This window comes from Nerophis ophidion, linkage group LG16 (genome assembly GCF_033978795.1).
Source record: "Nerophis ophidion isolate RoL-2023_Sa linkage group LG16, RoL_Noph_v1.0, whole genome shotgun sequence".
Taxonomy (NCBI): Eukaryota; Metazoa; Chordata; class Actinopteri; order Syngnathiformes; family Syngnathidae; genus Nerophis; species Nerophis ophidion.
Genome location: NC_084626.1, coordinates 49,294,806 through 49,320,909, shown reverse-complemented (window position 1 = coordinate 49,320,909; position 26,104 = coordinate 49,294,806). Strand labels below are relative to the sequence as shown.

The window sequence follows — 26,104 nt, the reverse complement described above, 5'->3', positions numbered from 1 at the left end:
TTTTCCTTGCCCTTATGTGGGCCTACCGAGGATGTCGTGGTGGTCTGTGCAGCCCTTTGAGACACTAGTGATTTAGGGCTATATAAGTAAACATTGATTGATTGATTGATTGATGTTCCACTTATATTCAATTGAATAGACTGCAAGACAAGATATTTACTGTTCACACTGGAAAATGTTATTTTTTTGCAAATAATCATGAAGTCAGAATGTAATGGCAGCAACACATGTCAAAAAAGGCATTTTTTACCAGTGTGTTACATGGCCTTTCCTTTGAACAACACTCAGTGCAGGTTTGGGAACTGAGGAGACACATTTTTTGAAGTGGAATTCTTTCCCATTCTTGCTTGATGTACAGCTTAAGTTGTTCAACAGTCTCCTGCCTCATATTTTATGTACATTATCTATGGATGTATGTATATATAGTCTGCGGGCTGTAGAGCTTTTTCATTTCGGGCTCCAGTACTCTGGAATGCCCTCCCGGTAACAGTTCGAGATGCCACCTCAGTAGAAGCATTTAAGTCTCACCTTAAAACTCGTTTGTATACTTTAGCCTTTAAATAGACTCCCTTTTTAGACCAGTTGATCTGCCGTTTCTTTTCTTTTTCTTCTATGTCCCACTCTCCTTTGTGGAGGGAGTCCGGTCCGATCCGGTGGCCATGTACTGCTCGCCTGTGTATCGGCTGGGGACATATCTGCGCTGCTGGTCCGCCTCCGCTTGGGATGGTTTCCTGCTGGCTCCGCTGTGAACGGGACTCTCGCTGCTGTGTCTTGGATCCTCTTTGGACTGGACTCTCGCGACTGTGTTGGATCCATTGTGGATTGAACTTTCACAGTATCATGTTAGACCCGCTCGACATCCATTGCTTTCCTCCCCTCCAAGGTTCTCATAGTCATCATTGTCACCGATGTCCCACTGGGTGTGAGTTTTCCTTGCCCTTATGTGGGCCTACCGAGGATGTCGTGGTGGTCTGTGCAGCCCTTTGAGACACTAGTGATTTAGGGCTATATAAGTAAACATTGATTGATTGATTGATTGATGTTCTACTTATATTCAATTGAATAGACTGCAAGACAAGATATTTACTGTTCACACTGGAAAATGTTATTTTTTTTGCAAATAATTATGAAGTTAGAATGTAATGGCAGCAAAAAAGGCATTTTTACCAGTGTGTTACATGGCCTTTCCTTTGAACAACACTCAGTGCAGGTTTGGGAACTGAGGAGACACATTTTTGAAGTGGAATTCTTTCCCATTCTTGCTTGATGTACAGCTTAAGTTGTTCAACAGTCTCCGGCCTCATATTTTATGTACATTATCTATGGATGTATGTATATATAGTCTGCGGGCTGTAGAGCTTTTTCATTTCGGGCTCCAGTACTCTGGAATGCCCTCCCGGTACCAGTTCGAGATGCCACCTCAGTAGAAGCATTTAAGTCTCACCTTAAAACTCATTTGTATACTCTAGCCTTTAAATAGACTCCCTTTTTAGACCAGTTGATCTGCCGTTTCTTTTCTTTTTCTTCTATGTCCCACTCTCCCGTGTGGAGGGGGTCCGGTCCGATCCGGTGGCCATGTACTGCTCGCCTGTGTATCGGCTGGGGACATCTCTGCGCTGCTGGTCCGCCTCCGCTTGGGATGGTTTCCTGCTGGCTCCGCTGTGAACGGGACTCTCGCTGCTGTGTCTTGGATCCTCTTTGGACTGGACTCTCGCGACTGTGTTGCATCCATTGTGGATTGAACTTTCACAGTATCATGTTAGACCCGCTCGACATCCATTGCTTTCCTCCCCTCCAAGGTTCTCATAGTCATCATTGTCACCGATGTCCCACTGGGTGTGAGTTTTCCTTGCCCTTATGTGGGCCTACCGAGGATGTCGTGGTGGTCTGTGCAGCCCTTTGAGACACTAGTGATTTAGGGCTATATAAGTAAACATTGATTGATTGATTGATTGATGTTCCACTTATATTCAATTGAATAGACTGCAAGACAAGATATTTACTGTTCACACTGGAAAATGTTATTTTTTTGCAAATAATCATGAAGTCAGAATGTAATGGCAGCAACACATGTCAAAAAAGGCATTTTTTACCAGTGTGTTACATGGCCTTTCCTTTGAACAACACTCAGTGCAGGTTTGGGAACTGAGGAGACACATTTTTTGAAGTGGAATTCTTTCCCATTCTTGCTTGATGTACAGCTTAAGTTGTTCAACAGTCTCCTGCCTCATATTTTATGTACATTATCTATGGATGTATGTATATATAGTCTGCGGGCTGTAGAGCTTTTTCATTTCGGGCTCCAGTACTCTGGAATGCCCTCCCGGTAACAGTTCGAGATGCCACCTCAGTAGAAGCATTTAAGTCTCACCTTAAAACTCGTTTGTATACTTTAGCCTTTAAATAGACTCCCTTTTTAGACCAGTTGATCTGCCGTTTCTTTTCTTTTTCTTCTATGTCCCACTCTCCTTTGTGGAGGGAGTCCGGTCCGATCCGGTGGCCATGTACTGCTCGCCTGTGTATCGGCTGGGGACATATCTGCGCTGCTGGTCCGCCTCCGCTTGGGATGGTTTCCTGCTGGCTCCGCTGTGAACGGGACTCTCGCTGCTGTGTCTTGGATCCTCTTTGGACTGGACTCTCGCGACTGTGTTGGATCCATTGTGGATTGAACTTTCACAGTATCATGTTAGACCCGCTCGACATCCATTGCTTTCCTCCCCTCCAAGGTTCTCATAGTCATCATTGTCACCGATGTCCCACTGGGTGTGAGTTTTCCTTGCCCTTATGTGGGCCTACCGAGGATGTCGTGGTGGTCTGTGCAGCCCTTTGAGACACTAGTGATTTAGGGCTATATAAGTAAACATTGATTGATTGATTGATTGATGTTCTACTTATATTCAATTGAATAGACTGCAAGACAAGATATTTACTGTTCACACTGGAAAATGTTATTTTTTTTGCAAATAATTATGAAGTTAGAATGTAATGGCAGCAAAAAAGGCATTTTTACCAGTGTGTTACATGGCCTTTCCTTTGAACAACACTCAGTGCAGGTTTGGGAACTGAGGAGACACATTTTTGAAGTGGAATTCTTTCCCATTCTTGCTTGATGTACAGCTTAAGTTGTTCAACAGTCTCCGGCCTCATATTTTATGTACATTATCTATGGATGTATGTATATATAGTCTGCGGGCTGTAGAGCTTTTTCATTTCGGGCTCCAGTACTCTGGAATGCCCTCCCGGTACCAGTTCGAGATGCCACCTCAGTAGAAGCATTTAAGTCTCACCTTAAAACTCATTTGTATACTCTAGCCTTTAAATAGACTCCCTTTTTAGACCAGTTGATCTGCCGTTTCTTTTCTTTTTCTTCTATGTCCCACTCTCCCGTGTGGAGGGGGTCCGGTCCGATCCGGTGGCCATGTACTGCTCGCCTGTGTATCGGCTGGGGACATCTCTGCGCTGCTGGTCCGCCTCCGCTTGGGATGGTTTCCTGCTGGCTCCGCTGTGAACGGGACTCTCGCTGCTGTGTCTTGGATCCTCTTTGGACTGGACTCTCGCGACTGTGTTGCATCCATTGTGGATTGAACTTTCACAGTATCATGTTAGACCCGCTCGACATCCATTGCTTTCCTCCCCTCCAAGGTTCTCATAGTCATCATTGTCACCGATGTCCCACTGGGTGTGAGTTTTCCTTGCCCTTATGTGGGCCTACCGAGGATGTCGTGGTGGTTTGTGCAGCCCTTTGAGACACTACTGATTTAGGGCTATATAAGTAAACATTGATTGATTGATTGATTGATGTTCTACTTATATTCAATTGAATAGACTGCAAGACAAGATATTTACTGTTCACACTGGAAAATGTTATTTTTTTGCAAATAATCATGAAGTTAGAATGTAATGGCAGCAAAAAAGGCATTTTTTACCAGTGTGTTACATGGCCTTTCCTTTGAACAACACTCAGTGCAGGTTTGGGAACTGAGGAGACACATTTTTTGAACTGGAATTCTTTCCCATTCTTGCTTGATGTACAGCTTAAGTTGTTCAACAGTCTCCGGCCTCATATTTTATGTACATTATCTATGGATGGATGTATATATAGTCTGCGGGCTGTAGAGCTTTTTCATTTCGGGCTCCAGTACTCTGGAATGCCCTCCCGGTAACAGTTCGAGATGCCACCTCAGTAGAAGCATTTAAGTCTCACCTTAAAACTCATTTGTATACTCTAGCCTTTAAATAGACTCCCTTTTTAGACCAGTTGATCTGCCGTTTCTTTTCTTTTTCTTCTATGTCCCACTCTCCTTTGTGGAGGGAGTCCGGTCCGATCCGGTGGCCATGTACTGCTTGCCTGTGTATCGGCTGGGGACATCTCTGCCCTGCTGATCAGCCTCCGCTTGGGATGGTTTCCTGCTGGCTCCGCTGTGAACGGGACTCTCGCTGCTGTGTTGGATCCGCTTTGGACTGGACTCTCGCGACTGTGTTGGATCCATTATGGATTGATCTTTCACAGTATCATGTTCTCATATGTTCTCATAGTCATCAGTATCATCAGTATCACAGTATCATGTTCTCATAGTCATTATCGTCACCGGTGTCCCACTGGGTGTGAGTTTTCCTTGCCCTTATGTGGGCCTACCGAGGATGTCGTAGTGGTTTGTGCAGCCCTTTGAGACACTAGTGATTTAGGGCTGTATAAGTAAACATTGATTGATTGATTGATAGTAGGGATGCACCGATTAATCGGTAACCGAATATATCCGGCCGAATATGGCAAAAAAAAAGCCACATTCGGCCTTCGGTGGAATGAGTTAAAAACAAGGCCGAATAGTGGCGTGTGACGCAATTTTTGGACGCTGTGACGCAATCAACCAACGTGCGGTGACGTTGGGATATGTTGTGTACCTGTATAAGTGTATGAGGTTACAAGCACACACTTATTGAGATTTAGTGGGGCCTCTGTTTACATTATTAGCCTGTTGTGTAGGCTACCTGTATAAGTGTATGAGGTTACAAGCACACACTTATTGAGATTTACTTCTGTTTACATTATTAGCATATCTACTGTGGCTAAGCAGACTTGTGCCAAAAGGACAATAATTAATTTGTTGTGGTTTTATCCACTTTAATGCACTTTATTTTTTTTTTTTGGAATGCATGTTTTGTTTGAAGGCCTAATATAAATGAAAAACTTTGGGTTTTTTTTAAAAGCAAAGACTACTGGAATATTAAAAAAATGTCAATATTCACTAAAAAATTACTTTATTTGAAAAACATGTCTAAATATTTATTCTAGTCTATTTATGCGATATTAAAAACAATTTGAAAAACTGCATTCATTATTCGGTATTCGGCCTTCGGCCAAGCGTTTAAATTTTATTCGGCTTCGAATTCGGCCACAAATTTTCATTTCGGTGCATCCCTAATATATAGTGTATGTGAGTATGTATGTATGTATGTATGTGTATATACAGTGAATGAGAGTATCTCTACATATATAATGCTATATATACAGTGTATGTGAGTCTCTCTCTCTCTCTCTCTTTCTCTACACACACATATATACACAGTATATGTATATATATATATATATATATATGTATTTATATACACAGTATATGTATAGGATGATACCAAAATGGATACATGGATGATACAGCAGAGGATTGGTAGAATGCCATGTGGTCAGATGAAACCAAAATAGAACTTTTCGGTATAAACTCAACCGGTGGTGTTTGGAGGAAGAAGAATACTGAGTGGCATCCCAAGAACACCATACCTACTGTGAAGCATGGGGGTGGAAACATCATGCTTTGGGGCTGTTTTTCTGCTAAGGGGACAGGACGATTGATCCGTGTTAAGGGAAGAATGAATGGTGCAATGTATGGTGAGATTTTGAGCCGACACCTCCTTCCATTAGTGACAGCTTTGAATCCATCCATCCATCTTCTTTTGCTTATCCGAGGTTGGGTCACGGGGGCAACAGCCTAAGCAGGGAAACCCAGACTTCCCTCTCCCCAGCCATTTCGTCTAGCTCGTCCTGGGGGATCCCGAGGCGTTCCCAGGCCAGCCGGGAGACATAGTCTTCCCAACGTGTCCTGGGTCTTCCCCGTGGCCCCCTACCGGTTGGACGTGCCCTAAACACCTCCCTAGGGAGGCGTTCGGGTGGCATCCTGACCAGATGCCCGAACCACCTCATCTGGGTCCTCTCCATGTGAAGGAGCAGCGGCTTTACTTTGAGTTCCTCCCGGATGGCAGAGCTTCTCACCCTATCTCTAAGGGAGAGACCCGCCACACGGCGGAGGAAACTCATTTCGGCCGCTTGTACCCGTGATCTTATCTTTTCGGTCATGACCCAAAGCTCATGACCATAGGTGAGGGTGGGAACGTAGATCGACTGGTAAATTGAGAGCTTTGCCTTCCGGCTCAGCTCCTTCTTCCCCACAACGGATCGATACAACGTCCGCATTACTGAAGACGCCGCACCGATCCGCCTGTCGATCTCACGATCCACTCTTCCCTCACTCGTGAACAAGACTCCTAGGTACTTGAACTCCTCCACTTGGGGCAGGGTCTCCTCCCCAACCCGTAGATGGCACTCCACCCTTGGACTCGGACTTGGAGGTGCTGATTCTCATTCCGGTCGCTTCACACTCGGCTGCAAACCGATCCAGAGCTTGGTCCGCATTGCCGGCAGTGACAGCTTTGAATGGTTGACCAAATACTTATTTTCCACCATAATTTACAAATAAATTCTTTAAAATTCCTACAATGTGAATTCCTGGATTTTTTTCCACATTCTGTCTCTCACAGTTGAAGTGTACCTATGATGAAAATTACAGACCTCTGTCATCATTTTAAGTGGGAGAACTTGCACAATCGCTGGCTGACTAAATACTTTTTTGCCCCACTGTACATACAAACATACATATATATATATATATATATATATATATATATATATATATATATATATATATATATATATATATATATATTAGGGCTGCAACAACTAATCGATTAAATCGATTAAAATCGGGCGGCATAGCTCGGTTGGTAGAGTGGCCGTGCCAGCAACTTGAGGGTTGCAGGTTCGATTCCCGCTTGTGCCGTCCTAGTTACTGTCGTTGTGTCCTTGGGCAAGACACTTTACCTGCTCCCAGTGCCACCCACACTGGTTTAAATGTAACTTAGATATTGGGTGTCACTATGTAAAGCGCTTTGAGTCACTTGAGAAAAGCGCTATATAAATATACTTCACTTGTATCACAAAATCGATTATAAAAATAGTTGGCGATTAATTTAGTCATCGATTCGTTGGATGTATGCAATGCGCGGAAGCTTTTTATTTATTTATTTATTTTTAATAATTCCCCCCCCCCCCCTTAAACCTTTATTTATGAACTGCAACATTTACAAACAGCTGAAAAACAATAATCAAAATAAGTACAAAAACAGCACAAAACAGCGCCAGGGCGGCGCTGAGGCTAAGTGGTCATGTGGTGGCAGTGAGCCAGCCAATCATGTGTCATGTGAAGTGAAGTGAATTATTTTTATATAGCGCTTTTCTCTAGTGACTCAAAGCGCTTTACATAGTGAAACCCAATATCTAAGTGACATTTAAAGCAGTGTGGGTGGCACTGGGGGCAGGTGGGTAAAGTGTCTTGCCCAAGGACACAACGGCAGTGACTGGATTGGCGGAAGCGGGAATCGAACCTGCAACCCTCAAGTTGCTGTCACGGCCACTCTACCAACCGAGCTATGCAGCTCACGTGACCACGCAGTCACCTTTGCTTGGAAACATTCGAAAAATGGCAGAGGGAAACAGTACGGATAGTTCAGCTTAGAAACATCTCAAAGTTATTGCTTCAATAGAGAAAACTACGACATAAGTCGTCCAAAGTGTCGGAACACTTTACTTTAAAGACTTCAATGAAGACATTTCCTGCAAAACGTACAGCATGGACCTGGCATACCTGGCACGAAGGACAACATTGCTTTGGCAGCACCTGAAGAAGATGAAGGGAAGAACTCACGGTCTGTACATTTTTTAAGTCCATAGTCCGAGTATATTGATCCCTTCTGTCAGTCTTTGTGTGTTTCTAATATTTTGTTAGGAGGAGATTTTTTTCTAGAAGCGCAGCAGCAACTGTTGTGTATTAACTTTCAGAGTGTTGGGAACTATTTGGATCAGGGGTGCCCATTACGTCGATCGCGAGCTACCAGTCGACCGCGGGGGGTGTGTCAGTCGATCTCCAGCCAGGCTTTTAAAAAAAATAGACCTAAAAATGAGTGATCATCAATCTTCACCAAGACGTCACTTAAATGACATTCACGGTACCGGAGGGTCTTGTGAGATGACGCTGGCTGCTGCAAGATCATTATTATGAAAATATGACCGAGAGGAAGGCCAGAAACACTTTTTATTTCAACAGACTCTCGCGCCGTACCTTCCGTCAAAACTCTAAAGGCCGACTGCACATTTCCTATCTTCACAATAAAAGCCCTGCTTCATGCTGCCTGCGCTAACAAAATAAGAGTCTGGGAAAACTGGCGTGCACAAGCGATCCCTCAGAAAGCTGGCGTGCACATCACTTGTGCACGCCAGCTTTCCGAGACTCTTATTTTGTTAGCGCAGGCAGCATGAAGCAGGGATTTTATTGTGAAGATAGGAAATGTGCAGTCGGCCTTTAGAGTTTTGACAGAAGGGACGGCACGACAGTCTGTTGAAAAAAAAAGTGTTTCTCGCCTTCCTCTTTGTCATTTTTTCATAATAATGAACTGGCAGCAGCCAGCGTCATCTCACAAGACCCTCGGGTGCCGTGAATGTCAATCAAGCAAGCTACGGAATTTGCCGCCAATGTTTTTCTTGTAAAGTGTATGGAAGCTGGATGAATTAGATGCCAAAAACCAACCACTTTCATGTGGTATCGTACAGAAAGGACAACTTTTTTTTCTCCTCCATTTGAAAATGTGGGCGTTATCATCATTACTGTCTGATTCCAATCAATGCAAGTCATCAGAATCAGGTAATACACCAACTTATATTCTTGTCTTTGTGAAAGAAAGACATCTATATGTGTTACACATGCTTGTATTATCATTAAACACATTTAACTTGTTTACAAAAATGTCTCTTTCATAAATAAATAAATATAAATGATATATATAAATGAGGTAGATCCCCTCGAGTTGGTCAATTGAAAAGTAGCTCGCTTGCAGAAAAAGTGTGGGCACCCCTGATTTGGATCGTCGCAACAGGCATTCATAAGCTCAGCTTTTTTTGTGAGTAACTTTAACGTTATGTCTTTGTTGCAACGCAGGGTTGATAATGTGTCTCCGTCTTGAGAGAGAAAACGCACGTATAAACGTCATGGACAGAAATATCTCAGGTTGGTTTCATAATGGATCGATGTAGATAAAATAAAGCTATGTACGGTAAATCTATTTAGACTTGAGTGACGCTTTAGTATAACTAAACGTTATGAAGGTGCTGGAATATTTCATGCTATGATTCAGAGGAAGCCTAAAGTGAATCCTTTATTATTCAGAACAGAAACGTGTACTATATCTGGTGTATTCTGCAACTCCAATGTCCCTTTATTTAATTTAGCTGTTTTTTTAATATGGTGGTGTATTCGTCTTTTACGTCAGAAATTATTAATTCAATCAAGTAAGTATGTATTGAGTTACATGTAAATGATGCTACTATGTACATTCATTATATGGTTTCTCTCATTTCAGAAAGAAACAAGCCAGCATTAGCGACTTGGTACAAAGGAAGGTCTGCACAAGCGGTTGCATTGACTGATGGTATCCTGACTATGTTGCTAACTGACATGAGGCGACTATCAATGGTGGAGGATGAAGGTTTTAGATAAATGATTCACGTCCTCAATCCTGGTTACACTCTTCCCTCGAGGACCCATTTTACCAAACTGATGGAGAGGAAGTACGAGCAGACATTCCATGCAGTGTAGACTGACATAAAAGCCACCCAGAGCCAAATTGCTCTCACTACTGATGTGTGGACAAGTGTAGCCCACCTTGGCAATGCATGCCACTACATTGGAGAGGAATGGAACATGAAGTCAATCTGCCTTACGACCATGCCTCTAGAGTACAGACATTTAGCATCCGACATTGCAGAATGGTTGGAATAGGTAGTAGCCAGGTTGGAAATTCCCCCAAGCAAAATTATTGCTATTGTGCAGGACAATGGTGCACTTTATAAAAAAAAAATTTTTTTAAATTGTGACACTCGCCTTGTTTTATTTGGCAAGTCGAAAGGACATGGTGCCAGAACAATTTCCCTTGTGGATCATTAAGTTTGTCTAAGTCTAAGTATGCTGTTTTTTTTTTTTTTTTAAAGAATTGGAAAGGATAGAAATGTAGTTTGTCTCTTTTATCCGATTATCAATCGATTAATCGAAGGAATATCCATCCATCCATCCATCCATTTCCTACCGCTTATTCCCTTTTCGGGGTAACGGGGGGCGCTGGCGCCTATCTCAGCTACAATCGGAGTAATAATCGACAGATTAATCGATTATCAAATTAATCGTTAGTTGCAGCCCTAATATGTATATATGTATATATCCATCCTTTTTCTACCCCTTATTCCCTTTGGGGTCGGGGCGGCGGGGCTGGTGCCTATCTCAGCTACAATCGGGTGGAAGGCGGAGTACACCCTGAACAAGTCGCCACCTCATCGCAGATATATGTATATATGTATGTACATACTTATATATGTATATGTGTGTGTATATATATATATATATATATATATATATATATATATATGTATATATATATATATATATATATATCCATCCCATCCATTTTCTACCGCTTATTCCCTTTCGAGGTCGCGGGGGGCGCTGGCGCCTATCTTAGCTACAATCGGGCGGAAGGCGGTGTACACCCTGGACAAGTCGCCACCTCACCGCAGGGCCTATATATATATATATATGTGTATTAGAGATGCGCGGATAGGCAATTATATCATCCGCAACCGCATCACTAAAGTCGTCATCCACCCGCCATCCACGCGTACCAACATTGTATCAAAACCGCAACCGCCCGCCACCGACCCGTTGTTATATATCAGGGGTCGGCAATCTTTACCTCTCTAAGAGCTTGGGGTAAAGATAGTCAGGAATAGTCATGGATACAAAGGATTCTGGGTATTTGTTGTGTGCGTTTATGTTGTGTTACTGTGAGGATGTTCTCCCGAAATGTGTTTGTCATTTTTGTTTGGTGTGGCTTCACAGTGTGGCGCATATTAGTAAGAGCGTTGAATTTGTTTATATCACAACCATCAGTGTACTCTGTCACCCAGTATGCCTTGCAGTCGTGTGCGTGTGTCTGCAGAAGCCACATACAACATTTTGCTGGGCTGGCAAGCAGTTTGTACACGATGTAGAAGGCGTTAAAGTCAAAGGCTTCATAGGACGCCCTCATCCTTGTAGTCTGGATGACCGCCAGCAGATATTTACGAGTGTGTTTGCGGCTCCTATTGTCTTTTTCACTTCGAGACAAGGGTCAAAACGGCTCTTTGAGTGGTGAAGTTTGCCATTCCCTGAAAAATATATATTAAATATTTCCGAATGGTTCAACTGCCACCTGCCCGAATCAATCTAAAATCTATTTTTTCGTCATGTCATCCGCCCGACCCGCGGTTTATCCACGGACTCCATCCACGGATGAGACAGCAAACAACGCATCTCTAATATATATACATATATATATATATATATGTATATATATATATATATATATATATATATATATATATATATATATATATATATATATATATATATATATATATATATATATATATATATATATATATTAGGGGTGGGCAAATTAATGCGTTAATTACGCGTTAACTCATCAATCTATTAACGCCAACAATTATTTTATCGCACATTTGGGTATGTTGTTTACATGCTTTTATTTTGTTAACGCCTTTTCTTAACAAGATGACATCTTCCGGATGTACTTCGGCGTCGAGGGGCTCTTGATAAAAATGGAACATTTGGCAAAAATACCGGACAATTCTGCAAATTTCCTGGCTGGCTTACAGCGTGGTCACTTCGGGATCACTTACGACCGCCAGACAATTCTGAATGTGGATAGATCGGGCCGTTTTGGACTGAATGAGGCGTGCTTGCTAGACCGGCTAGCTAGCATGGGAATACTTTGCCGGCTACATCCAGCGGCCTGTGAAGCAGCGGAGTATTTGTGTTGTCTGTCTATTTATGAATAATGCAGACCAGGAGTGTTGGCTGAGTTCTTAACGTTTGCTTTCAGAGCGTGCATATCACAACATACAAGATGCCGTCATGGCGACACAACCTATACCGGGCTACCGCGCATGCTCGTCACTCCTGTTGCATGCTGGGTAGGGTAGTTCTTTTTTTCCCTGGCTCATAACATCACAATATAGTACCATGTATATGATGCGTTCAGTTTATCAAAGCACCAAGCAAACAATCGGAAAATTCCCATCATATCAATTCCTAGATATGGTCATAATTATTTTAAGTGCACTACGCAGAATAAACACAACATTATTAATATTGCTACTACGGATAATTTGATCAAAAATTCCCTAAAACAGCCCACTACCTATAATATAGGTTTTTTAAACATAAGATCCCTGATTAAAAAAAATGTTTCTGCTGTTACCTCAGAAATTGCCTGTTCAGATGTTATGATTGTGGCTCAGAGATTTGTATGTAGATTATATTTATTTTCCATAACAAACAGGATAACTTAAATACCCTAGCAGTGGCAATAAGCTTAAATGTTTGTATTTACATTTTTGGAGTTGATTTTCATCAAATATGCTATTTAACTGCTACTGTTTAACAAGGACTGATTTAAATTGTGTTTGCACAACAAATGTTTTGGCGCTTTTGTTCATGTGGGAGAATATTCCAATAAAGGTGTACTACACACTACTTTTGAATTCATTATTGGGCTTTGCGTATACAATGCAGTTAATCGCGATTATTCGGAGAAATAGTGTGATTAACTTTGATTAAAATTTTTAATCGTTGCCCATGTCATGATCCGTAGTCTGGATCATGTTTAGTTTAGTTATTTTCTGTTAGTTTGGACTCCCTTTGTTGTTTGTGTACCTTTTTGTGAGTCAGTTTGGTCACCATGGCAACATATTAATTTCACCTGCTGAGGGTTCCAGACGCACACCTGTTTTTGTTCATTACTTCCTTATTCAAGCCTGCCTTTTCCCGTCAGTCGGTCTTGGTCCCTTGTTTGCGGTATGCAACTGTTTCGTTGGTAATTCTAGATTTCTTGTTACCTGATCCTGTGCTAGTGTTAGCATTAGCTTCTGTGCTTTCGCCACGCGTTTCTTTTCGTCTGTTTTTGTACCAGTGTTTTGTTATTAAATCATTCTTACCTTTTAGTTGTTGTCCGGAGTGTCTATGTTTGCGTTGGAGGAACGATCCCGCATTAAAATGCGACCCCCACGTGACAGCCCAGCCCTAATATATATATATATATATATATATATATATATATATATATATATATGTATCTGTGTATATATATGTATGTGTATGTGTATATATATATATATATATATATATATATATATATATATATATGTATATATACACAGTATATGTATATTAATATATGTATATGTATATATATATTTATATGTATATATATATGTATGTGTGTATATATACATATATATATATATGTTTGTGTATATATATGTATATACATGTGTTTATATATATATTAATGTGTATATATATGTGTATCTGTATATATATAAAGATAGATGTGTATATATAGATGTATGTATACAATGTGTGTATGGATGTGTGTATATATATATATATATATATATATATATATACATATATATGTGTGTGTGTGTATATATATGTATGTTTATGTATATACATGTGTATATATATATGTGTGTATACAATGTGTGTGTGTATATATATATACATACATGTGTATGTATGTATGTATGTGTTTATGTATGTATATAAATATGTATATATATGTATACATGTATATGTACCTCCTCATTATTTAACGTTTCCGCCAGCCTCAACAAAAAATTATACATACGACTTAAAAGTTAGATTTTTATGTCAACAAATGTGTTGATTAAAGTGGTCAACTTTACCGTCAACATAAAAGTGACTTGAAACCAAGGTCGGCGTTCCAGTGGTACGCAGTCTGGGGGCTCCTTGCGGCATGCAGACACTTTATTGGAGGGAAATTATTTGACGCAACAAGAAACTGGAAAATAAAAATGAAAATTCGGCACATTGTTTCATTTTTACAAGACTGAAGCAACGTTTTGAAATAACGAATTCTATATTTGACAGAACTAAATCATTTAAAAATAAGTACATTTATTCTGACATATTTAGTCGACCTAATATATTTGTATTTTATTTACCTTTTTTTCAATAGTATGGTACGGTTTTAAGCGTCTATTTGTCCAGAATGTGATGTTTGTTGTCCAATGGGCGTTGCTGACACAACACACTACGTCATCATCATTAGCACTAACTTACTCCACCTGCGTGCGCACACCATCACGCGTGGGAATATCGACAACTTACCATTAGCAGACAAATGGTTCCCCAGCTCAACGTGTCCGGCGACGAGAGCCGCGTGAAGTTGCAGGTAAAGTCCCACGCAGGGCGCCAACCCCACGATGGCTCTCATCGCTCCAAATGTGTCGGCGCGACTGCCGTGGAAATGCTCACATGAGGCGGAGGCGGGGGGTGGTGCGTCGAATCGAAGGGCTCCGCGTCGCCCAGCAACCGTCACGAACAACGAGCGACACGCTGCGGGGTCCACACTCTGCTCCCCCCTGCCCGTGGACGTGACGCGCGCCGTGGGCGGAATGACACGCGGCCGGCAAGACAGGTGCCGCGGCTCACAGCCACCGCCAATTAGCCGGCGGAGGGATATGCGAGGGCTGAGTCGCTGGACGCAGGCATGGCGGAGTCAGGGATCTATTTGTTCAGTGATGGACGCCCGCTTGGCTTCGAAATGTTTTTGTGCTGAAATAGACGGCCGGTTGCCATCTAATAATCCGTCATTCAGCGCGCAATGTTGCTCTTTTGTTGCGTTGTCGTCGTCTTTTACCAACATGTAAAGCAGGGGTCACCAACTCCGCTGGCCTGTTCTAAAAATAGCTCAAATAGCAGCACTTACCAGTGAGCTGCCTCTATTTTTTTGTATTTCTTTACTAGCAAGCTGGTCTCGATTTTTAATTCTAAGAGAGACAAAACTCAAATAGAATTTGAAAATCCAAGAAAATATTTTAAACACTTGTATAAATAAATTCATTTTTTTTTTTTAACTTTGCTTCTTATAACTTTCAGACAGACAATTTTAGAGAAAATAATACAACCTTAAAAATGATTTTAGGATTTTTAAACACAGATTTTTAAATTCCTCCCTCTTCTTTCCTGACAATTAAAATCTATGTTCAAGTAAATTAAATGTTTTTATTGTAGAGAATAATAAATACATTTTAATTTAGTTCTTCATTTTAGCTTCTGTTTTTTAGACAAAGAATATTTGTGAAATATTTCCTCAAACTTATTATGATTAAAATTCAAAAAGAAATATTCCTATTTCAAAGTCTTTAATTTCTTCAAACTTATTATGAGTAAAATTCAATAAAAATATTTGTCTTTGTTAGAAATATAGCTTGGTCCAATTTGTTATATATTCTAACAAAGTGCAGATTGGATTTTAACCTATTTAAAACATCCATCCATCCATTTTTTACCGCTTATTCCCTTTCGGGTTGGCGGGGGGCGCCGGCGCCTATCTCAGCTACAATCGGGCGGAAGGCGGGGTACACCCTGGACAAGTTGCCACCTAGACAGACAGATAGACAGACAACATTCACACTCACATTCACACACTAGGGCCAAATTTAGAGTTGCCAATCAACCTATCCCCAGGTGCATGTCTTTGGAAGTGGGAGGAAGCCGGAGTACCCGGAGGGAACCCACGCACTCACGGGGAGAACATGCAAACTCCACACAGAAAGATCCCGAGCCTGGATTTGAACCGAGGACTGCAGGAACTCTGTATTGTGAGGCAGACTAACCCCTCTTCCACCGTGAAGCCCCAATTAAAATCTATGTTCAAGTAAATTAAATGTTTGTATTGTAAAGAATAATAATTGCATTTTAATTTAGTTCTTCATTTTAGCTTCTGTTTTTTAGACAAAGAATATTTGTGAAATATTTCCTCAAACTTATTATGATTAAAATTCAAAAAGAAATATTCTGGCAAATCTAAAAAAATCTTTGTCATCAAATTTAAATCTTATTTCAAAGTCTTTTTAATTTCTTTAAAATTTTTGTTATGGAAAATCTGACAAATAATAATTTGTCTTTGTTGGAAATATAGCTTGGTCCAATTTATGTATTCTAACAAAGTGCAGATTGGATTTTAACCTATTTAAAACATCCATCCATCCATTTTCTACCGCTTATTCCCTTTCGGGGTCGCGGGGGGCGCCGGCGCCTATCTCAGCTACAATCGGGCGGAAGGCGGGGTACACCCTGGACAAGTCGCCACCTCATCGCAGGGCCAACACAGATAGACAGACAACATTCACACACTAGGGCCAATTTAGTGTTGCCAATCAACCTATCCCCAGGTGCATGTCTTTGGAAGTGGGAGGAAGCCGGAGTACCCGGAGGGAACCCACGCATTCACGGGGAGAACATGCAAACTCCACACGGAAACACACTGTGTCCAATGTTTTCACAAAGATGAAATAAGTCATATTTTTGGTTACTTTAATAGTTAAAACAGATTTACATTATTGCAATCAGTTGATAAAACATTGTCCTTTACAATTATAAAAGCTTTTTGAAAAGAATCTACTACTCTGCTAGCATGTCAGCAGACTGGGGTAGATCCTGCTGAAATCTATGTATTGAATGAATACACAATCCTTTTGAATCGGAAAAATATCGTTTTTGAACCGAGAATCGAATCGAATTGGAAAAAATCGATATATTATCGAATTGTGACCCCAAGAATCGATATTGAATCGAATCGTGGGACACCCAAAGATTCACAGCCCTAATATATATATATATACATGTATGTATGTATATATATATATATATATGTATATATATATATACACATACATACATACATCTATGTACATATACATACATATATATATACACATACATACATACATATATATATATATATACATACATACATCTATGTATATATATATATGTATGTATATATATATATGTATGTATGTATGTGTATATATATATATATATGTATGTATGTATGTATGTATGTGTATATATATATGTATGTATATGTATGTATGTATGTATGTATATATATATTCTCGATTCAAAAACAATATTTTTCCGATTCAAAAGGATTGTGTATTCATTCAATACATAGATCTCAGCAGGATCTACCCCAGTCTGCTGACATGCTAGCAGAGTAGTAGATTATTTTAAAAAAGCTTTTATAATTGTAAAGGACGATGTTTAATCAACTGATTGCAATAATGTAAATTTGATTATTAAAGGAACCAAAAATAGGCCTTATTTTATCTTCGTGAAAACATTGGACACAGTGTGTTGTCAAGCTTATGAGATGCCATGCAAGTGTAAGCCACTGTGACACTATTGTTCTTTATTATTATTTTTATAAATGTCTAATGATAACGTCAATGAGGGATTTTTAATCACTGCTATGCTGAAATCATAACTAATATTGATACTGTTGTTGATAATATTCATTTTTGTTTCACTACTTTTGGTTTGTTCTGTGTGGTGTTTGTGTCTCAATTGCTCTGTTTATTGCAGTTCTGAGTGTTGCTGGGTCAGGTTTGGTTTTGGAATCGGATTGCATTGTTATGGTATTGCTGTGTAGTGGTTTGTTGGATTGATTAAAAAAAATAAAAACAATAAAAATGTATATATATATATATATATATATATATATATATTTTTTTTTTTTAAATCGATTTTTTAAAAATGAGAATCGATTCTGAATTATTATTTTTTAGGTGATGTAACACAGTGGTGAACATGCCCTTTCCCAATTACTTTGGTACGTGTTGCAACCATTAAATTCTAAGTTAATTATTTGCAAAAAAAATAAAGTTTATGAGTTTGAACATCAAATATGTTGTCTTTGTAGCATATTCAACTGAATATGGCTTGAAAAGGATTCGCAAGTCATTGTATTCTGTTTATATTTACATCGAACACAATTTCCCAACTCATATGGAAACGGGTTTTGTATTTTGTAAGGTTTGCAAACACAAAAATTAGTTTTTTTACTCAACAGTAATATTCTTACAATCCTGAGATAATGCGTTTGAAGCAAAAAAAAACATAGTTCCAAGCATAACTCCTAAACCAAACATGCAATATGTCTAGTAATGTTTGTATTAATGTGTCTTTGTGAGTATTACTAGAGTCATGTGCTTTTGTGAAGTTTGCAAACACAAAAATGTGTTTTTTACTCAATATTACAGCAATGTTCTTAGAATACTGACATTATGCGTTTGAAGCAATAAAACATTTCTTTAAGCATAACTCCGAAACCAAACATGCAATATGTCTAATAATGTTTGTATGAAAGTATCGTTGTGAGTGAGTTTTACTAGAGACATGTGCTTTTGTAAGGTTTGCAAACACAAAAAATATTTTTTTACTCAACAGTATTGTTCTTATGAGAGGGTTTCAGTAGTGTGTATGAGAGGTTTCAGTAGTGTGCAAGAGAGGGTTTCAGTAGTGTGTATGAGAGGTTTCAGTAGTGCGCAAGAGAGGGTTTCAGTAGTGTGTATGAGAGGTTTCAGTAGTGTGCAAGAAACGGTTTCAGTAGTGTGTATGAGAGGTTTCAGTAGTGTGCGAGAGAGGGTTTCAGTAGTGTGTATGAGAGGGTTTCAGTAGTGTGTATGAGAGGTTTCAGTAGTGTGCAAGAGAGGGTTTCAGTAGTGTGTATGAGAGGTTTCAGTAGTGTGCAAGAGAGGGTTTCAGTAGTGTGTATGAGAGGTTTCAGTAGTGTGCAAGAGAGGGTTTCAGTAGTGTGTATGAGAGGTTTCAGTAGCGTGTATGAGAGGTTTCAGTAGTGTGCAAGAGAGGGTTTTAGTAGTGTGCAAGAGAGGGTTTCAGTAGTGTGCAAGAGAGGGTTTCAGTAGTGTGCAAGAGAGGTTTCAGTAGTGTGTATGAGAGGTTTCAATAGTGTGCAAGACAGGGTTTCAGTAGTGTGTATGAGAGGTTTCAGTAGTGTGCGAGAGAGGGTTTCAGTAGTGCGTATGAGAGGTTTCAGTAGTGTGCAAGAGAGGGTTTCAGTAGTGTGTGTGAGAGGGTTTCAGTAGTGTGCAAGAGTAAGTTTCAGTAGTGTGTATGAGAGGTTTCAGTAGTGTGCAAGAGAGGGTTTCAGTAGTGTATGTGAGAGTGTTTCAGTAGTGTGCAAGAGTAAGTTTCAGTAGTCTGTATGAGAGGTTTCGGTAGTGTGCAAGAGAGGGTGTAAGTAGTGTGTGTGAGAGTGTTTCAGTCGTGTGCAAGAGAGGGTTTCAGTAGTGTGTATGAGAGGTTTCAGTAGTGTGCAAGAGATGGTTTCAGTAGTGTGTATGAGAGGGTTTCAGTAGTGTGCAAGAGATGGTTTCAGTAGTGTGTATGAGAGGTTTCAGTAGTGTGCAAGAGTAAGTTTCAGTAGTGTGTGTGAGAGTGTTTCAGTAGTATGCAAGAGTAAGTTTCAGTAGTGTGTATGAGAGGTTTCAGTAGTGTGCAAGAGAGGGTTTCAGTAGTGTGTGTGAGAGTGTTTCAGTAGTGTGCAAGAGTAAGTTTCAGTTGTGTGTATGAGAGGTTTCAGTAGTGTGCAAGAGATGGTTTCAGTAGTGTGTATGAGAGTGTTTTAGTAGTGTGTGTGAGAGTGTTTCAGTAGTGTGCAAGAGTAAGTTTCAGTAGTGTGTATGAGAGGTTTCAGTAGTGTGCAAGAGAGGGTTTCAGTAGTGTGTGTGAGAGTGTTTCAGTAGTGTGCAAGAGTAAGTTTCAGTAGTGTGTATGAGAGGTTTCAGTAGTGTGCAAGAGAGGGTTTCAGTAGTGTGCAAGAGAGGGTTTCAGTAGTGTGTATGAGAGGTTTTAGTAGTGTGCAAGAGAGGGTTTCAGTAGTGTGTATGAGAGGTTTCAGTAGTGTGTGTGAGAGTGTTTCAGTAGTGTGCAAGAGAGGGTTTCAGTAGTGTGCAAGAGATGGTTTCAGTAGTGTGTATGAGAGGTTTCAGTAGTGTGTATGAGAGGTTTCAGTAGTGTGTGTGAGAGGTTTCAGTAGTGTGCAAGAGAGGGTTTCAGTAGTGTGCAAGAGAGGGTTTCAGTAGTGTGTATGAGAGGTTACCATGAATTGATTAACGTGGACCCCGACTTAAACAAGTTGAAAAACTTATTTGGGTGTTACCATTTAGTGGTCAATTGTACGGAATATGTACTGTACTGTGCAATTTACTAATAAAAGTATCAATCAATCAAAAGTAGTGTGTGTGAGAGTGTTTCAGTAGTGTGCAAGAGAGGTTTCAGTAGTGTGTATGAGAGGTTTCAGTAGTGTGTATGAGAGGTTTTAAGTAGTGTGCAAGAGAGGTTTTAAGTAGTGTGCAAGAGAGGATTTCAGTAGTGTGCAATAGAGGATTTCAGTAGTATGTATGAGAGGTTTCAGTTGTGTGTATGAGAGGTTTCAGTAGTGTGCAAGAGAGGGTTTAAGTAGTGTGTGTGAGAGTGTTTCAGTCATGTGCAAGAGAGTGTTTCAGTAGTGTGTATGAGAGTGTTTCAGTAGTGTGTATGAGAGTGTTTCAGTAGTGCAGCAGACATGGGCATCTCTGGATCGGACATATGAACTCTCCTCCCCTCTACGGCGCCCCCGCAGGACATCCAGCCCCGTGGTCCAATATTGGAGTCGGACAGCGAAATAAAGGCTCCTTCATTTACTCCCAGCGACCAGAAAGAGTTAAAGCCATCAATTGTTTTGCCCTGATGAAATGTCATTTAGCCGCCCAGCAGCATTTATGAAGACTGGCCCTAAACCCTGCGCTGCTCAAGTGGAGCAAAGTGTTTTTCACAGCCCGCAGAATTCATCACTTTGTGATAAGACAGACGCTTGACCAGCCCCTCTTCTGTCTCCGTCACCTCGCTGACCATTTAGGAAAAAATTATATGATGGCCACAAAAAAAAAGCGGCGGCATCATTTCTTGCTTGACTGGAGGTAGCTTCACGCCGCAGTGAGTCTTCGCTGTTCATTTCTGCCACAATTGGTAGCGGCCGGGGCTGAGAAGCCGAGATGTCAACGAGCGGCGGCGGCACATTAAGCATCTCTCTGCAGGTCGCCTTCCTGCCACGACTAACGTAGCTTGACAGGAAGACGCCGTGAACCGAGATGGATCAGCTTGTACAGGTGATGAATGTGTTGTGTATTCTGTCACATCAAAGGCAAAAAGCAAAGCGGTGTGTTAGGGACGATATTCAAAATTACCTCCTTGTATACTGAAACGCTCTCACATCTTTCTCTCTCACACACACTACTTAAACACTCTCATACACACTACTTAAACACTCTCATACACACTACTTAAACACTCTCACACACACTACTTAAACACTCTCACACACACTACTTAAACACTCTCATTCACAGTACTGAAACATTCTCAAACACACTACTAAAACATTCTCACACACACGACTGAAATATTGTCATACACACTACTGAAACACTCTCACAATACTGAAACACTCCTACACACACAACTGAAACACTCACACACTACTGAAACACTCACACACACACTACTGAAAAACTCTCACAGAAACTACTTCAAACACTCATACACACTACTTAAACACTCTCACACACCACTGAAACACTGTCATACACAGTACTGAAACATTCTCAAACACACTACTAAAACATTCTCACACACACGACTGATATACTCTCATACACACTACTGAAACACTTCAACACACTACTGAACCACACACACACACACACACACGCAACCTCACACACATACAACGGAAACACTCTTACACACTACTGAAACACTCTTATACACACTACTGAAACACTCCCTCACACTTCTGAACCACATTCACACACTACTGAAACACACACACACACACACGCATCCTCACACACATACTACGGAAACACTCTTACACACTACTGAAACACTCTCACACACTACTGAAACACTCTCATACACGCTACTGAAAAACTCTCACTCACTTGTGAAACTCTCTCACACAAACAACTGGATGTGTTTTCCCTCACACACACACACGACTGAAACACTCTCATACACAGTACTGAAACATTCTCAAACACACTACTAAAACATTCTCACACACACGGCTGAAATACTCTCATACACACTACTGAAACACTCCAACACACTACTGAACCACACACACACACACACGCATCCTCACACACATACTACGGAAACACTCTTACACACTACTGAAACACTCTCACACACTACTGAAACACTCTCAAACACACTACTGAAACACTCTTATACACACTACTGAAACATTCCCTCACACTACTGAACCACATTCACACACTACTGAAACACACACACACACACGCATCCTCACACACATACTACGGAAACACTCTTACACACTACTGAAACACTCTTATACACACTACTGAAACATTCCCTCACACTACTGAACCACATTCACACACTACTGAAACACACACACACACACGCATCCTCACACACATACTACGGAAACACTCTTACACACTACTGAAACACTCTCACACACTACTGAAGCACTCTCACACACACTACTGAAACACTCTCAAACACACTACTGAAACACTCTTATACACACTACTGAAACACTCTTATACACACTACTGAAACACTCCCTCACACTACTGAACCACATTCACACACTACTGAAACACACACACGCATCCTCACACACATACTACGGAAACACTCTTACACACTACTGAAACACTCTCACACACTACTGAAACACTCTCAAACACACTACTGAAACACTCTCAAACACACTATGGAAACACTCTTACACACTACTGAAACACTCTTATACACACTACTGAAACACTCAAACACACTACGGAAACACTCTTACACACTACTGAAACACTCTTATACACACTACTGAAACACTCTTATACACACTACTGAAACACTCTCAAACACACTACTGAAACACTCTCAAACACACTACGGAAACACTCTTACACACTACTGAAACACTCTTATACAGACTACTGAAACACTCTTATACACTACTGAAACAATCTCAAACACACTACTGAAACACTCTTATACATACTACTGAAACACTCTTATACACACTACTGAAACACTCTTATACACACTACTGAAACACTCTCAAACACACTACTGAAACACTCTCAAACACACTACGGAAACACTCTTACACACTACTGAAACACTCTTATACACACTACTGAAACACTCTTATAAACACTACTGAAACAATCTCAAACACACTACTGAAACACTCTTATACATACTACTGAAACACTCTTATACACACTACTGAAACACTCTTATAAACACTACTGAAACAATCTCAAACACACTACTGAAACAATCTCAAACACACTACTGAAACACTCTTATACACACTACTGAAACACTCTTATACACACACTACTGAAACACTCTCAAACACACTACTGAAACACTCTCAAACACACTACGGAAACACTCTTACACACTACTGAAACACTCTTATACACACTACTGAAACACTCTTATACACACTACTGAAACAATCTCAAACACACTACTGAAACACTCTTATACACACTACTGAAACACTCTTATACACACTACTGAAACACTCTTATACACACTACTGAAACACTCTCAAACACACTACTGAAACACTCAAACACACTACTGAAACACTCTCAAACACACTACTGAAACACTCTTATACACACTACTCAAGACTAAGTGATGATTACATTTGAACAGAAGTGTAAATATAACATGTTTAAACAGAAAATAAGCAGATATTAACATTGAATGAACAAGTAGATAAATAATAATTTTTTACAGTTTGTCCCTCATAATGTGTATAAAATAATAGGTGTATAAATGACACAATATGTTACTGCAGACTAATTAGGAGTCTTTGTTTGTTTACTTACTACTAAAAGACAAGTTGTCTAGTATGTTCAACATTTTATTGAAGGACTAAATGACAATAATAAACATTTTTCATCTACACTTAACATTTTTTTTACAATAAAGACAATAACGACAGTTTTTGTGATCTCCTTTATTTAGAAAAGTATCAACATTAATTTTGGTTCTGGTACCAAAATATTGGTATGTGGACAACCGTAGTTCATGATAGTTTAAGGTTGGCTTACCATCAGTAATGATGCATGTCTTTCCGGGAGCGGGACAGTGATACGGGTGCTGTGACCGCGGATGCTGCAGTAGTCTGGCTTGACCAGTATCGTTGTGTGCGCTGGTGGACTATGGATCGATACAAATGTAGACGAGGCTGGAGAACCAAGAAATAGCTTTGAAAATGTCAATTAGCAGCGAACAGGGCGCTTTGTGTGGACTCCGACACACCAATTACCTCCCTTCATGCTCCGTCAACATCAGGACGATACGGGAGCCAATTTCACCCTCTTTGTTCTATCAGCCAGTTGCAGTGTACCGTGTGTGCTAATCTTCTGGACTAAAATGTTGGTCTTCCTTCATCGTCAAAGACCTGTTAGGACGTTAACGAAGGAAAACAAAAGCAGGTTGACTAAAATATGACGGCATTGATTGTGCCGCAGCCAAATAAAATATGCCACAGTTCAAATACGAGGCGGTTTCACGCGAAAACTCATTTGCGGTTAGAGTGTCCGCCCTGAGATCGGTAGGTCGTGAGTTCAAACCCCGGCCGAGTCATACCAAAGACTATAAAAATGGCAGCCATTTACCTCCCTGCTTGGCTCTCAGCATTAAGGGTTGGAATTGGGAATAGTGTGAGAGTCCAGTCCATAGTGGATCTAACATAATAGTGAGAGTCCAGTCCATAGTGGATCTAACATAATAGTGAGAGTCCAGTCCATAGTGGATCTGACATAATAGTGAGAGTCCAGTCCATAGTGGATCTAACATAATAGTGAGAGTCCAGTCCATAGTGGATCTAACATAATAGTGAGTGTCCAGTCCATAGTGGATCTAACATAATAGTGTGAGAGTCCAGTCCATAGTGGATCTAACATAATAGTGAGAGTCCAGTCCATAGTGGATCTGACATAATAGTGAGAGTCCAGTCCATAGTGGATCTAACATAATAGTGAGAGTCCAGTCCATAGTGGATCTAACATAATCGTGTGAGAGTCCAGTCCATAGTGGATCTGACATAATAGTGTGAGAGTCCAGTCCATAGTGGATCTGACATAATAGTGAGAGTCAGGTCCATAGTGGATCTAACATAATAGTGAGAGTCCAGTCCATAGTGGATCTAACATAATAGTGAGAGTCCAGTCCATAGTGGATCTAACATAATAGAGTGAGAGTCCAGTCCATAGTGGATCTAACATAATAGTGTGATAGTCCAGTCCATAGTGGATCTAGCATAATAGTGTGAGAGTCCAGTCCATAGTGGATCTAACATAATAGTGAGAGTCCAGTCCATAGTGGATCTAACATAATAGTGAGAGTCCAGTCCATAGTGGATCTAACATAATAGTGTGAGAGTCCAGTCCATAGTGGATCTAACATAATAGTGTGAGAGTCCAGTCCATAGTGGATCTAACATAATAGTGTGAGAGTCCAGTCCATAGTGGATCTAGCATAATAGTGTGAGAGTCCAGTCCATAGTGGATCTAACATAATAGTGTGAGTCCAGTCCATAGTGGATCTAACATAATAGTGAGAGTCCAGTCCATAGTGGATTTAACATAATAGTGTGAGAGTCCAGTCCATAGTGGATCTAACATAATAGTGTGAGAGTCCAGTCCATAGTGGATCTGACATAATAG

The 26,104-nt window shown here is 40.4% G+C and overlaps 1 protein-coding gene across 2 annotated transcripts in view; it reads right to left on the bottom strand.

Annotated features, from left to right (window-relative positions):
- vstm2l (V-set and transmembrane domain containing 2 like) overlaps positions 1–26,104 on the bottom strand; it is a 214,102-nt gene that overhangs the window by 98,261 nt on the left and 89,737 nt on the right. Inside the window, exon 1 of one of the 2 annotated variants that reach the window (XM_061875408.1) lies at positions 14,628–14,984. The exons of the other annotated variant lie outside the window; for it this stretch is intronic. Coding sequence (XP_061731392.1) covers positions 14,628–14,733 — 106 coding nt within the window. The 5' untranslated portion in view covers positions 14,734–14,984. Of the gene's footprint in view, positions 1–14,627; positions 14,985–26,104 lie in introns of those variants that run through there. 2 annotated transcript variants of the gene reach the window in all.